Raw genomic sequence first — 15999 nt, forward strand, 5'->3', positions numbered from 1 at the left:
TAAACAATTTGTATTTTTATGACATTTTAATATTTTTACTCCACTAAATTAATGAAAACATATTAAATTTATTTTATATTGTTGAAAAGCCATAATTGTTAGCTTTAATAGTTGAGAGGTGGCAGGTTATATTTATTTTACTTATCTTCTCTACCAAATAAATCTAGATCACAAAGGCCAGTACTTCGGAGATATACTGTCCTCCAGACAGTAGTGGCAGCTTGTGCACTCAGTTCTGTTATTCTACTTTGATACCTGTTACAGGTGACACTATGGTGTGGCTTTATAAAAGTAAAAGTATTTATTTTCCAAAGTTGCTTGTGGTGTCATCTAAAGAAAAGAATGCCAAGACTTTTCCAGTCAGGGTTTGCCATTACCCAATCTTGTAACCCTATTGTTGGTCATTTATAATCAGGGGCTGAGATTTAAAACAAAATGCAAACAGACTACATTATTTTGTAAACTGAATTCTATCCAGATGTGTTGACTAAGTATCCCATAGCCAAATACAAACAAAATGACAGGTTTAAATGTAGAACGAATAATTTTTTTGTGAAGCATGCCACTTGAAAACTAGCTCTTCGATTGACCTTGTCCTGTTTGAGATTATGAATCAACATACAAATATGACTGGTAATGTTAAGTAAGGACTCTAGGATCAGCTTCACAGTGAAATCCAGTGCATCCAAATGAAATATGTCAAACTGTATAAAGACAAAGCTTTAATTGTTTTACAATTTACATATATTTCACCACAGGGGTGTTCAATCATATCTTACACACACACATATAAGAAAAGGAAAGAAAAATACTGACCAAGAAAGTAATATTTTTCTACAGTTTACTCATACCTTGAATATAAGTATATAAACATGAAATGGAAAATGCAAAAAAATATATAGGAGGTGGTCATATGCTTATGTGCACAATGTTAAATAAAAGCATTCAAGCAATGAATGTAAAACACATTGCAGTATCCAGTATATGCCCATCATCTGTCAATACTACTCCTGTTCATTCAGGTTTATTAGTTTTGACATCATATGTAGGTCACCAGAATGTCAAGAGCTGCAAGCAGCCAACCAGCATTACTGCATAATGAACTGCGACTGTTTTAAATACTGTGAATTTTTATTGAAACAATGAGATTAATAAAGCAGTGCTGGGTAACATGCCAAGAAAACAAATTCTAAACACAAATCAAGTTCAACATTGTAGAGAAATGATCTTTACTGAGTGCTGAATTTAAACTTAATTTTGACTACATATAATATGAAGATATCCGTCTTCTGAGTTGTTGCGCTGTGTAGTCTGGTCGATGTTTACCAACATTTCAGAGGTCATACTGTCTCCGTCATCAGGGCAATGAGCATGAAGAATTCTGTCTTCTGGGTTGTTGCGCTGTGTAGTCTGGTCGATGTTTACCAACGTTTCAGAGGTCATACTTCCTCTGTCATCAGGGCGATGACGGAGGCAGTATGACCTCTGAAACGTTGGTTAACATCGACCAGACTACACAGCGCAACAACCCAGAAGACGGATATCTTCATACTCACCGCTGTGAGAACCTCAAGTCTTACTACATATAATATGTTTCTGGTTGCAAGTGGTACACACTGAAATACGTAACATCAAATACCAAGTCACTTATCCCACTTTATGTTAATTCTTATGGCAGTATTTTAAGGCAAAAACAGTGCTGTGTGGCTTCTTCCAACTGTCACTAAAAGGTTCCTAGTGGATTCATATACATGGAATGGGTTTTGTCCTCTCAGCAAGGTGCCTGTTTCTAGTATCTGTATTATGAGCATCAATGTCACTATATTATGTCCTTCAAGATGTTGACAGAGAAGCTACTAAACACAAAAGGCACATTGTCTGTGAGAACAGTTCTTAGCCCCATCCTGAGGAACATGAGGCACAACTGTTGATGCTGCCACTCCCAAATCCACCCATTCTCCTCTGGGGTGGCCGTGGAGGCCTGAGGAACAACACAGAATAATCGGTTTGAAAATCAACATCATTACAAAAATGTGTTCTTTGCTACTCTGAATACTTCTCTGTCCTTGATTATCATATTGCAGATACAAACCCATTATCACAGTTCAAAACTTACTAGAAGAAAGTGACACAGGCAGAAGGTTATATAATCTGATGTGAACTGCTTCTTACCCAGGTCCAGGTCTGTTCATATCAGGGTTGATCAAAGTCTTGAAGCTGCAAAAAAGTGCTAATTAGTACAACTCTATTTTAAGTGGATAATATATATAAATTACTGACAATGTGAGGAAAGATGATGTATCATTAATGTGGAGGCATTACTTATAGAATTCTGGGACTATGTAAAACTTCATTATAAATTAAAACTAATGGCATAATACTAAGCAGACATGTGATGCCAACTTATAATGCTGTTTGCAGGATGGAACAGGTCACACACTAGGAAATTTTTCTAGATGTATTGAGATTTGTAGTGCTGTAAATATTTAAACTGGTGAGAAGACATTTGAAAGGGGTCTCTAATATATATATACAGAATGGACCATTCATTATTATTGATACAGTAATACAAGATAGGATCCTGACAGTGAATTTATAAATCTCACATTAATAGCAGACTTGCTCAATAAATATACAGAATTTATATTATGTAAAACTAATATTGTTATGCAAATGTCCAACACAGTGTTCCTATAATTTATCAACCAGTCACAAACCTCTAGTGAATCATTAGTTTATTGTATTGTGGTGTTTTGTTTTTTTGTACACTGACTTGTTACTTATCCTGATCTAGGATTCATGGAATGCACAAAAACTACTCTTATCTAAAATAATATCAGATCATCATGGCATTGAATTTTAATTCATAAGATTGTTAAATAACAAACGCCTTGACGAAGCCGTCAGGTTTATTTGTTGTGCCTTTACTACAAATTGCTGTCTTACACTGCTGTACGTTTTGTATTCCTTATGATTGTCTGAAATGTAGTTTTATTGAATTATTACTCAGAACTTGACGATATATAAGGTACGAATACTGTTTTTACTAAGTTTCTTGGCTTCAGATTTGAGCGGGGTTTAAAATGCCAAATTTAGATAATCTCCAAACAAATTTACAAAATTTCAGCAACATTCAGCCAAAATAAAAGGTTTCTGCTTTTACCGAGAGAGACTTTTTGGCTATAGTACTTGTGTATGTGCTACAGCACACAATAATTGTCAGTCCTGTGGCAGTGGGTAAGTGAGGTACGGTATATCATTTCGACAAGTTTGTAAATGTGAAAGCAAAATTGGAAAGCAAATCACGCAGAAATTACATCTTATAGGTAACAGGTTTCCCCAGTTTTACAGTGCCTAGTAATTTTGTATTTACATAATTTTTCAGGTACCAAATGTTATGTCACATATGGATTCTTGTTCAAGCTGTGTTGTGGCTGGTAATTATGGAAGATCTTTTATAAAGTCTACCTGAACTCAGTTGTCAAACGTGCAGGATTTTGACAGACTGAAGTAATGGAAATACCTCAAATGTATTCTTCACCATATGGTGTGGGGTCAGATTCAGCAGCAGCAATGTCCTCAAGTGTTGGACAGACTTCAGTCTCGCTGCCTAATAACAGTGCAAGTTCTGGAGGACACTTTTCCACAGAGGGCTGCAACAGTCACCAGTATTCAATCCTTTGTTTTCTAACCAAGGACAGTCCTTGTATAATGGAGTATTCAGTACACAGACGGGATATACATCACAAAATTCTTTCTCCACAACAAATGTCAACAGTTACGGTCATGTAGAACCTCCCCCTTGGATATCAGAAATCCGAGTTACAGCTGCAGTGAACAATACTTCGTAGCAGATAGAAAGAGACAGGGGTAGTCGAGCTCAGCATAGCGACAAAACTGTATCATGTAATAGCCATGGTTTATCTCATACATGTTGTGGTAATAGAATAGGAATTGCAGAGAATATTGGCATGTGTTCTCCAATGTCTGCAGAAGCTTACAGAGCAGTAAGCAAGGAATTAGTAAGCATGCAATCTAAGAATAATAACAGTCTAGACTCTCAAGGCTGGCTCTGCAACCAAGGGATGATAGGGTATAAAAACCAACAGAATCAAAACACCCAGCAAGGCAATTACAAGTTCAATGAACAATTTCCATCATGTTCTGTTTCCCAGATAAACATGTTACTTCAAGAGCAGCCTGATCTCAAGCATTCATCTGATTCTTGTTTTGATCATTCGCAAAATCATAGTTCAAATAAACAAACTAATCAGTGTTCTGACAGTGGATCAGTAAAGTCTGTTTGTGTAGAACCAAATAAAGAAAAAAGAATCAAATACTGTAATCTTCAGAAAGTTCAACAAAATGGACAATCTCCTATTCGAAGCAAAAAACTCTGATCCTGGCGCCCTTCTTCTGTCTCGCTTAGTTTCAGAGCTACAGAAACCGCCCTTGAAGGAAATCGAACCCAGGACACTTTTCCCCAGAGTTCTGACCTTCTGGCGTTCTCTCATTAGTCAAAATGAATAATCGGGATTCGAAGGAAGGAAACACTTTTCCTCGCCCAGGGGCGATGGGTACAACAGTGCCCGAGCCCCTCAAAAATCGTCTTTAAAATTAAACAAGTATAAAATACGACGATAATTTTAAACAAGGGCAAATTAAATTACAAAATTCACTTCAGGCCTCTTTTCATTACCTTTAAATTTATTTCCTTTTACACAGAAAGTATTTAATATTAATTATTGACTTCGTATATTTAGGATGGAATGTAACCAAATTATAACTTGTAGTAATTAAAATTTGTATTTCTTTAACTACAAATAATGTGTAAATACGAAACGCAGTCGTTCGTATAAAATACGAAAACCTGCGCGAGAAAGATTGGAATTCGTAAAGCACACCTGCGACGCACACGTGCAACAGTCTCGGATGTCAGGCCATATGGTTCATTTTTCATTTCTTATGCACGCCTGAATGAACCGAATTGAGCGCCTTTTCTCACTGTTGTGCAATACGTGACGTCACGCGTTGTATGGGTATAAATAGCAGTTGCCAACCGGTTTCCGCCAGTCTTTAGCCAATGGTGTTGAGATTAGTTAGCTGATAAAGTGTACTATAATTATGGAATCATCGGATTTTTTCTTCTGTTCTTCACAAACGGTGAGACATGAATTTCCTATTTATTATTTCGTTATCTTGGTTGGTTGCTTCCGCCAGTCTTTAGCGAGTCGTGTTGAGCATAGTAAGTTTGTAGAGTGGATCTAGAGTTATTGAATTATCGGATTTTTTATTCTCCTGCTCTTCACAAAGGCTGAGACATGGATTTCCTATTTATTATTAATATTATTTCGTCATCTTGAGAGTTTGTATGTGATTTTTAAGCATTAAAATGATAGCAGCGACACACGTCGGCCACATCAACGAAGTTACTTGAATTCCGGCTAACCTAACAGCTGATACGGACTCACGACCGGGGCACTTGTCACATTCAGATATTGTTAAATGTTTTCAGTCTTTAATTTTTCGTCTAGCGGAAAGTTTCTGTTGAGTGAACAGCTTAATTTCTCTGGATCATTGTTTTGTATTACAGATTAATCATTAACCGACTTGTATCCTGTAATTAAAACTTTGAAACGTCTCCTAACAAGCTAATTATAAAAGTAAATCGTTATCAGACACAGCCTTAATATAAATGAAGTCTTGTTAATATCTTCTGTTAGAAACGAAAATCGATTGCAGTGCAAACACAAACAGCCAAGGCACCTGCATTTTGTGTGTGACTGGGATAAAAGTTCCGTAAGAAATATTAACTTCATGAAGTTGCAGAGAATTCTTGGACTAAAAATAACTCAATTTGTGTCTGTCCTCAGGTAAATCCTACTGAAATGGCTACAAGACCCAGTATGAGGGAGCTGAAGAGTCTTGAAAATAACATCGGATGGCTGGCAGCAGACAGTAAGTGTCATTTAATTCTGTGCCTGCAGTAAATTGTGGAGTTCAGTCTGTAAATCTCATCAGTATGATGTTCTGTCAATTATGATGCTTATGCATCTTTCTAGATGTCCAGATATGCCCCGCTAATTTCAAAGTGATGTTAGCAAAGGGAAAACAAAAAGTGTTAAATGGATTGTAATAAGAATTCTCCACATGACAGACATTTTAAATTTGCTGGACTTGAAAGAATCATTTTCTAGTGTTGAATTATGTATTTTTACTTTGCTCTCTGAGAGTTGAGACCAAGAATACTTAATTTTATGTCCACGTGTCAGAAGCCATCTTATTTCTTGGGCCTCAGTCTCTAGTGAGGAGGAAGAGCTCTGTCTGATGGGTCCTCCAGGGTAGACACCATTCCCTCTTTGGGCAAGACTCAATCAGAGCCAGCCTGTTTAACGACGTCCTCGTTGAGATGAAAACACAAAACTGTGCGCCTCTTATTCACAATTCACATATTCTCTGTTATACTGATGTTACTGAAACCTCGCTCCTTCTTTACACACAACCACATTCAGATACGTCAACAGCGTATTTTATTACTTACGCTTCATAAGTCTGTAACTATTCAGTAAAAATAGGGTCAGGTACACTGGAGATAGCTATGTTTATTTATATAATGTTGGCCATATTCTGATTATCATAGTTTTTATACATGGATTCCATCATTCTTTCAGGAAAAACTCAGGAACACCAGCAGCTGCAAGTTACAGGGCAGCCAGAGAAGATCGAAGGGAAGAGAAAGGCGAAAAGGTGCCAAAAAACACCAAAGTGCGCGAAAATACCAAGGCCGCCTAACGCCTTCATGATCTTCTCAAATGAGTGGAGAAAAAAACTGGCTGCCCTGTACCCTGCAGACAGCAACAATCAGATCAGCGTGAGGTAAGTTGTAATACAAAATGTACTTCATCACAATTACGTGTTAATAATTTAATGTGTAGAGCATTCGTGAATGACAGATTGTCTTCAAAGATATTCAAATTCAGTGGACATGTATGATCATTGAACGTACGTGAATGATGATAAACATGGCGATGGTGCGAACCTGTAAAATTATATGTGGGAAATTTCTTGTGTTCAGAACGCGCACTTAGAAATTTGTACTTCTAAAAGAGGGGGGAGGGGGGGTATTTTGTGACGACACTGATAATTGTGGTGTTGATAAACTATGAGACCTAATAATTAAAAAAATATTGGCTCTTGCAAGATTCGATTCACAAAGTCAGCACCTTAAGCTGAAGGCTAATTTGCTTTCCATTGCTGGATTATAAATTTATATTTACCTTATTATAAAATGAACACAGGATATTTAGGGCAGTAGAAAAGTAGAATTCATAAGTCCGCCCGGAACTATTCTTTTACTGTAAAAGTGCAAAGATCCAAAATTGACAGAGAAAGCATGAGGTGAATTTGAATTGGATATCTTATTTCCCTTTGCTGAAAATGTTCTGATCGTCGAGAACAGGTGAAACATTTTGCACGCCGTCATACGCCACTGCCTTTGCCTTTACCCAGCTGCAGCCCTTGGATGATGGTCCTCCGGTGCATCCTACAAACTGCCTGTGTTCTTACAACTTCTGCTTTTCTATTTGCAGACTTGGATGTATGTGGAAGGCACTAAAAGGTGTGCAGGACGATTATTTTGACCGCGCGCGACAGGCGGCCGCGGAGCATAAGAAGAAATATCCCGGTAAGTAATTAATTCTCTTTTAACCTCAAAAAGCAGCAAGAAGCTTCCAAAATATGTACCCGAGAATTACGAGGAAAATCACAGATTCAGATTTATTTGGGATTGACTGCTAGCGATTTTAAGTAAGAGAACTTTTCACGAGACTTTATTCTTTAGTAACATATTTTAAGATTTGAGTCGATCAGAGCTGGAGTGGCAAAAGTCAACAAAAGCACAGAAGGCCTATTTTTTTCCTTATATTTCGAGTTCATTTCCTCCCAAGTCTACACTGTATCAAAATCCAGAATTTAATCATCATCCTCAGCCTCACCACCGCGAAAACCCATCAAAGTCTTAAAGTGACTTCAACCTCGATACAGAGGCAGTACTTTACCCGGAAGTCCTCCCTTTGAAGCCACTTCAGTGTCATTAATTTTTGTTTCGTTTTAATAATCGTAATAGAAATATTAATTTTGTATTATCAGGAGCTTTCACGGCGACTAATTCGATGCCAGCGTTTCGAAGAAAGATGCATTGTTCTGTTCCTGTCTTTCTGTAATATATGATTTATGAATGTCGCTGATTTTCCTTCTCTGATGTCAAATCACGAGATCACAAGCGACCGTTAACGGAATGCTGTGACCTGAATGTCATTCTTTCCGATTTCAGATTACATCTACATCCCAAATGAGGTCCGCAAACAAAAGCGCCTCCGGGAAGAGACCCGTGATAGGAAGTTGAGACGCCAGTCAGGGAAGCGACGCTCCACCACCGCGCAGAACAGCAGCGCCCTTCCCCTCCCTATCCAGGAACATCAATGGGGAGGATTCCCAGCCACACAAGACGTCCTTTCATCAGAGGTGAGTCGTCGTCATTACTATTTGGACGAACTCACTCGCCTGCCATCTGCCGTCAGGTTGAAGCCTGTAATTTATATAAAAGTCCACACAACTAGAATAAGTCCAGTGTCTTTCACCTTGAGCTTCGTCACAAATTCCTTCACAACCTGCATCCTAAGAGATCGCGTGCCACGAGATATTCGCCGCATGTTTTTCCATACTTGTTACCCATAATTCCAATTGCAGTTCTGATCCAAATGTTTACTTCCTTTCCAGATTTCTGACGCAACAATAAATCCAAGTGCAATTAGTGACATGGCATTTCAAGAAATTCTGAAAGAGCTTAATTTGTCTCCTGAATATTGCCCACCCAACAACTATCTTGGATTCCCAGCCACACAAGGCGTCGCTTCGTCAGAGGTAAGTCGTCGTTATTACTATTTGGACGAACTCACTCGCCTGCCATCTGTCGCTTTCACATGGAAAATGAACAAGTGTGGAATGTCAGAGGCGAAAGATGACCAGAGTAAACTCCCGATTGCCGCTGTTTGTAAGAGCGCATTGCAGTGGATTTTATTTAGGAGATTCCACTATTTAAATCCCTGAAACTCTGCTCTATGTTTTAAACATTAATTTATCTGCTTTCTGTTTCTTTAAAAATAAACTGGCTGTGGACAGGAAAGATATGTTAGAAATAGTTTATATTTACATCAAAATCCTCTGTCACATTTTTTCCAGATCGAATTTGGATCCGAATTAGTATTGGAGACAGATTCTGGTGGCGAACAATTACTGGACGCCGACCTTCAACAGTTCATTAATGATGAGGTTAGTGTCAACTCTCCTTTGGATTACAACAATTACGTGGGCCGAACACTGATTCGTGAAAGCATTTGACCTATTTCCAGCCCTCCAGAAAGTAAAGTAAAGTTTGTCCCACTATACGCCACGTAGGCGTTTGGGGGGAGTTTAGGTATAGCTCCTCTCTTCCTTAACCTCGGCACTAGATGGGGGTGAGTGGTCAGCATCACGCCCCGGCCGGCTTTACCACCGGGAAAGGATCCCGGTACCCATTGTAGAGGAGGCTGGGTGGGCCCCAGAGCCGGTCTGGACGCAGAGGCTAGAGGAAAAATCCTCTGCCCCTGTCGGGGATCGAACCCCGGCAGCTAGTCACTATACTGACTGAGCTATCCCGGCTCATAGCCCTCCAGAAGTTACCCCAAAAACTGCTGAATCAGGTTGAAGCCTGTAATTTATATAAAAGTCCACGCAACTAGAATAAGCCCAGTGTCTTTCACCGTGAGCTTCGTCACAAATTCCTTCACAACTTGCATCCTTAGAGATGTGTTTCTATACTTGTTACCCATTGTTTCAGTTGCTATTCTGATACTAATGTTCATTTCCTTTCCAGATCCCAGAAATGGACGACATTTGTGAAGAATTAGTTAAATCGTTTAGTTTCTAATAAATAGTTGTTTTAAATAGTTAATTTCTTTAGTTTTTGTTATACAGTTAAATTATTAATTTTTTGTAAAATAGTTGTTTTTAAATAGTTAAATTGTTCAGTTTTTGTTAAATAGTTAAATTATTAATTTTTGTAAAATAGTTGTTTTTAAATAGTTAAATTGTTTAGTTTTTGTTATACAGTTAAATTATTAATTTTTTGTAAAATAGTTGTTTTTAAATAGTTAAATTGTTCAGTTTTTGTTAAATAGTTAAATTATTAATTTTTGTAAAATAGTTGTTTTTAAATAGTTAAATTGTTTAGTTTTTGTTAAATAGTTAAATTATTAAGTTTTTGTAAAATAGTTATTAAATAGTTAAATTCTTTAGATTTTATTAAACATTTAAATTGTTAAATAGTTTCTAATTAAATATGAATTATATATTTAAGGATATTAAATAAAAAACATGTTCATAAAATTTTCTGTTGTTATTTTGGCAAAGTAATATTTGAATGAACTTGTCGCCCTCAGTACACTAGTGGTTAATGTGGTCGCCACTGGATCCAAGGTATGCGGGTTCAAACCCGGCCAAGGTCGGTGGATTTTTAAAGGGTGATAAAAATCCATAGCACAACTTCCTTCAGAGGGGAATTAAAGCCGGCGGTCCCATGCCTTAGATTTAGGACACGAAAAAGCATGAACAAGATGTTTCGTAAGCAAAACTCGCTGGCCACATATCTCCTGATTCCTACTAGATGGCTCTAGCAGACAAAACAAGGACTAATTAGAAATTGTGCGGAGGCAGTGGGCTGGTCACTCACTACTGGCAAATGCACACTTTGAAAAGACCAGGAAGAGAGAATATTTTAACTTGGTACCACAAAACACGAGTATGTGTACTGAAACAATTAGTAACAATATTCTGATGTGGGGGAACATTTTTTATTCCAACATTCTCAAGGTAACAAATCATCGCTGCTACTTACACTACAAGACTGAAACTTCGGGCTCTGAATGCATGTTCTTGTAGGAGATCCCAAACAACCCAAAAGGCTCAAAATATTCATCACTTTAGCTTACGAATGACATGCTTAATTTTGCCCATAGTTTAACAACGCACCCCTCCGCATTTGTCTTATTACCAGTCAACTTTCGTTCTATGTAGGATTTGAGGTTGTGATGATGCAAGCAATTTTTACTTTTTATTTTATCATACAAGTATCAAAACCTAGCTCAGTGTTCTGCCAACATCTCTCTGGAGTCAGCTTGATTGTGTATAAATATAAACAATTAGTCCTATTTAATGACCGTAATATAAAATAATGATTTTCTGGCTTGCCACTTTGAAACGCAAGAACTAAAATCACAACACTAATAAATATTTCACTTACGCTTACAGCATCATCATGGAACTACAGACTAATTATTCCGTGCTGACATCAAAGACACAAGTTATTTGAATACACAAAATCAAATTAACACGCTCTGGCATTGCATAATGCAAATAAAAATATTAAAAAATTGTGAATATAAGAAAAAGAAAGGTCTTTACCATTCTTTTAAACACAACAATGGTTGACCTCAACATGAACTGAAGAAGAGGTGAACTGTACCAAAATCACTCACAAACTGGAATTTTCATAAACAGAATTGCAGTGACGGTGGAAGACCATTTGAAGTTTGTGGAAAATAGATAAAAATGTTATTCAATGTCTTTTAGAAAAACTATTGTCAAGAACAACATTCATGGAGAAACTAAAAACATTAAAATATAGGAGACACTACCAACCTATATAAAACCCTAAGAGCGAATGAATATAAGGAAAACAAAATGTACACTGGGAACTTTTGATTTGCAAATATGAGCTGCCAATACACTATACAAGGGTGCACAAAATGTGTCCAAAATTGAAATGTGCAGTTCAAATTCACACACATGACACCAGCACTGCAGTATTTCCAAAGAAGTCTGTGGGCCAGGTGCTGGTAAGAATGTGAAAGACTTCAGAAATGTCTGACGCACACACACAAGCTCATAAATATATCAGAAATCAAACAGAGCTCACAAAACGCATCTGATAAAACTATCTACAAATCTGTGCACGATAACTGTCCGGGAAATTAGAAGCATCAATACCAAGCTTGTCTTGTTACGTTGATCTGTGTCTTCTGCTTCTTGGTTCAAATTTAACATAAATATCGGGTGTGCGATTTATCAAATCCTTCACAGCCTTACAAGTGCCTTTTGACTTGACCAACTGGACCATTCCCTTGTATGACATTTAGGAGCACAAGTCGCTTTGGTCTCTGGAGTATCAGCGTGCACATTCTATCCATAAATACCGTTTCAAGATTACACATCCTAATTCTAGGCATAACTTGCACTGATTACACGGCCACAGGAATCTGGGAGCCTAAAATGTCAAATTTCGTAAACTGGGAGTAAAGTAGATCGTAATGCTAATTCACTTTATTGATAGAGCTACCAAAACCGGCTGAACTTCTTCATTGCCCCGAGAGATGGCTCAACGAGTATGAACCCCGCTCTCCTCGACCACCAACGCTCATAGTACCAAGAGTACTCCATAGAGTGCATCCGCTACCGCACAATAATATTGATTTTAGTTGGACAGGTTTCGCCTGCGTGGAAGAACGCTGTATAGAACACAGATTTTAAGATCACGAATGAAATGAGGCAGTGAAATTTATTTTACCCGTTACTTTTACGAGCTGCATACGGACCTGTCCCTCTGATCCAGTAACCAAATCAGCCAACATTTCTTCATTAAATCTGGCCTGAACAGAGTGCAATGCAAGCCTTTTTAAGGAGTAATTAGATTTGTGTCAGCCCAGCGGAATTCGGCATAGAATTCACAATATTCTTTATTAAAATTGCTAAAAAAAAGAGATTCTGGAACGAACTGTGGATTAATATAAGCCACAAAATACAACTATAGAATTGTCAAGTACAAATTGTAGGCATATATGAAAAATATAATACCCACCTATCACCTATTAGCCAACATAGACATATGCTTATTTTGCATGCATCGCGTTACAGAGCAAATGAGCATAAGAACAAGTCATTTGTCTTTTATCTTTGAGTGCGCTTAGTCCAGCTTATTTCGTTGCAAATATTTCGTCCCAGTCAGAGGACACGCACAAAACGTCGGAACAATTTATTATTCTCACGGCCTGGAATTGTTAGACCCACGCCCAACACACAAGTCCGGGAATCACCCCTTGTCGGCTGTAAGTGAATGCTTTTTCGAAACACTCCGTATCTGGCGGTTATAGTCGATCGTGATGCTGGTTTTGTGTGGACTACGGGGCGAAGTTATCCAAGCGATTTTCAGTTCGAATCTCGTACGAGCCAATCCGCACCTTGTCGAAGGTAAATTCCTTAGCAGTTCCTAAAAACCATTTGCACATCCACCCTGTCCCATTCACAATTCATAACAAACTTATCATCCGCCATTCGAAGCCGCCTGTGAGATTATTGAAAATCTGTGGCACCATAATCTAAAAAAAAAACGATCCAATTCCTGCCCCCCCTTAAAACACGCCCAAAATATCCGTTTCATCCAATCGCATTAAACTAACATGTTGGTATCGGCTACCCCCAGTTTCCTGGTTCTTCTCAGTTACCTTAAAGCAAGCACAGAATGTACTCTCGCGATTTATCATTCATAACCATCCTGTCATATTTAATTAATGGATACGCAACATTATCAGTTGATAGAGTGTTGAAGGAACAAGAATGAAACACCATCTTCTCAGTCATGGTGAACGCCTTCTAACAGTAGCTGGCCTAAAAGCTTCAAGGCTCTGACATCACTCCAGAGATCACGGCCTCCTGACAGCCTAATTTCTCGATTTTGCATGTACAGTTCACGCTTGAGGTGAAAACCAATTGTCGGTAGTTGGTAGTCAGTCTAGTGCTTTAAAAACATTCGTGTGTACAAGAACTTGTCAATGGGGCACATTTACATACATCGTTTATTTTATCCACCAAACCACGTGCTTTATTCAGCCGCCGGTCGAATGCGGTAAATTACATTACCACAAAAACGTTTCTGATATTGAACAGCACTTTACTTTTGAGACATCTGGTAGCATCCGTGTTAGTCAAGAGTAATTCAAAATGAAGCTAGTTTTGTGCTTCCAAATAATAAAATAGGATTTATCAATGGATTTAATGATCGTGTGCTACTCTGAGCTACTGCTCATTAATTTAAAATTTATTTCCTTCTTACAGAGGAAATATTTAATATTAATTATTGACTTCTTACATTTATGATGGAATGTAAGCAAATTATAACTTGGAGTAATTCAATTTGTAATTCTGTAACTACAAAGAAAGTGTAAATATATAAGTGTTCATATAAAATACGAACACGTGCAACAATCTCGGCTGGCATGCGATAAGGTTCATTTCTCAGTCCTTATGCACGCCTGAATGAACCGTATTTTCACCATTCCTTTACTCACTGTTGCGTCATAATTCTGCGCCAGATGATTCCACGTTAGACTTTATATATATTTACGCTCCATTTTAATATTATACCGCAATCTGCGTCTGGCCTTACCAGGCGACTGGTTCTCCTTGCGAGTATAACACCGCCAGCGAATCGCCTGAAGACGTGAGTCGAGCCAACTTAATAAATTGTCACGCGTGTTAATTGGAGGCGTGGCTCAAGGCCCAGGTTCGTTCCCCGCAGAAGCTCACCCGGCCTTTCGACTGCTGATCGACGCGACGTTCTGGTTAACAATTCCCCTCACCTTCTCTCAGAAGCGACGGACAAACTTCCACCTCGTCAGCCGAAATGCGCCGAATACATGAATTCAACAATCACGAGGTTACACTCTCTGTCCATTCTATGTTGGGACCCGAGGCACAGACAGACGTACATGGGCCCATCCGAACATTCATTTATTTTGAGCTACATCGTCTGTATAAGACAAGCAATGTGGAAAGAGACCACTCGGAAGACCAAGGCGAAGATGGAAGGATAATATTAAACAGCATTATAAATAATGTGTGAGGACGTGGCTCAGATCAGGGACGACGGCGGGCTATCTCGAACACGTTAACGAAACGTCGGGGAATTTTTTAGTTAGTCATGCGCACTGTTAGATTCTCAAGGACTCTGCTCCATGGAGATACTCAGGCACTAAAAACACGAATGCCTTATTTAAGACAAGATTAAACCATGGCTTGCGTCCTCAGCTCTCATTTCGAACGCCAAGGCCTACTTAAAATTCCTCCCGCTTCCTGTTCTATCCGTTCTCATCGCACAAGTACTCAGTTAAGAGACCTAAGATATTAAAATGTGTTGATAAATCTGACACCAAATGTAATAAAAATGTTTATTATAAGAACGAATAAAGCGCTTAAATATTAATTCATCCCTGTCTTATTTCCACCAAATGCAAATTAATTGGAGAACATGGCGGCTGAATGGGCTTAATGACGTAAATTATCATCATCAGTTACTAAGCGAGCTTTGAAAATACGAAAGTCGCGTAATTGCCTTCGACTTACCGGCTCAATTAAATCGACTTGGAAAAGGGGGGAGCGTCGTGTGACGGAGGGAATGGCGGACGAATCATTTTGTTTCTTTATTCGTGCAAAAGGAAATCCGGATTTTAGCACTTCTGTCTCAGTAACTGTTTCTATTGTAACGCCCGTTGCAGGTGTATAAAGTACGTCCTTCGTAAGGGAATTAACTTCGGTAAAGATTTATAACCTATAAAACTATAAACTTAGCTATTCATTGTAATGCAGATGATGTACACATAGACGAAACTTTAGGAGTGAAATTAACCCTCTCACGTCTTCCTCGTGGTTTGTTTCGTATCAGGTAACAGCATGACGTACGGTTGTAATCAAAGTGCAACATCTCTACTTCATTTTCACGAAGATAACGATTATAGCCTATACTGGCAGCACTGTTCATTAAATAAGCAAATAACTTCATCACCTGGAGCGGAGTCTGTCGCCAAACTAAATTTATGGTAAACAAACAATAAATATCTAAAGGTCTCGTCA

General features: G+C 38.2%; 2 protein-coding genes and 1 long non-coding RNA gene across 6 annotated transcripts in view; 1 reads left to right on the plus strand and 2 right to left on the minus strand.

The window, feature by feature from the left end:
• Positions 1–15999, minus strand: part of LOC110837201 (mariner Mos1 transposase) — a 157305-nt gene that overhangs the window by 56119 nt on the left and 85187 nt on the right. The window lies entirely within an intron of this gene.
• On the minus strand, positions 1552–4928 carry LOC147874129 (uncharacterized). The gene is made up of 4 exons (XR_015534649.1): positions 4700–4928; positions 3524–3653; positions 2173–2217; positions 1552–1981 (listed from the first exon to the last, which is right to left on the minus strand). It is a non-coding gene; the product is annotated as an uncharacterized LOC147874129 (long non-coding RNA).
• On the plus strand, positions 5042–10053 carry LOC147874130 (uncharacterized). Of its 4 annotated transcripts, XM_087346918.1 has the most exons (8): positions 5042–5163; positions 5874–5958; positions 6672–6876; positions 7590–7684; positions 8333–8523; positions 8779–8922; positions 9241–9330; positions 9914–10053. In XM_087346918.1, the coding sequence occupies exons 1-8, from the start codon at positions 5125–5127 to the stop codon at positions 9965–9967; spliced, it is 903 nt and encodes a 300-aa protein (XP_087203044.1). In that variant the 5' UTR covers positions 5042–5124; the 3' UTR covers positions 9968–10053. The 4 variants fall into 4 exon arrangements, with proteins under 4 accessions (XP_087203044.1, XP_087203043.1, XP_087203046.1 ...); XM_087346917.1 differs by having other exon boundaries at positions 9241–9947; XM_087346920.1 differs by lacking the exon at positions 5042–5163 and adding an exon at positions 5195–5245 and having other exon boundaries at positions 9241–9947.

The sequence above is a fragment of the Zootermopsis nevadensis genome, unplaced genomic scaffold, assembly GCF_977971745.1.
Source record: "Zootermopsis nevadensis isolate Lab colony 2312 unplaced genomic scaffold, Znev_1.0 Znev_ptg000011l, whole genome shotgun sequence".
Taxonomy (NCBI): Eukaryota; Metazoa; Arthropoda; class Insecta; order Blattodea; family Termopsidae; genus Zootermopsis; species Zootermopsis nevadensis.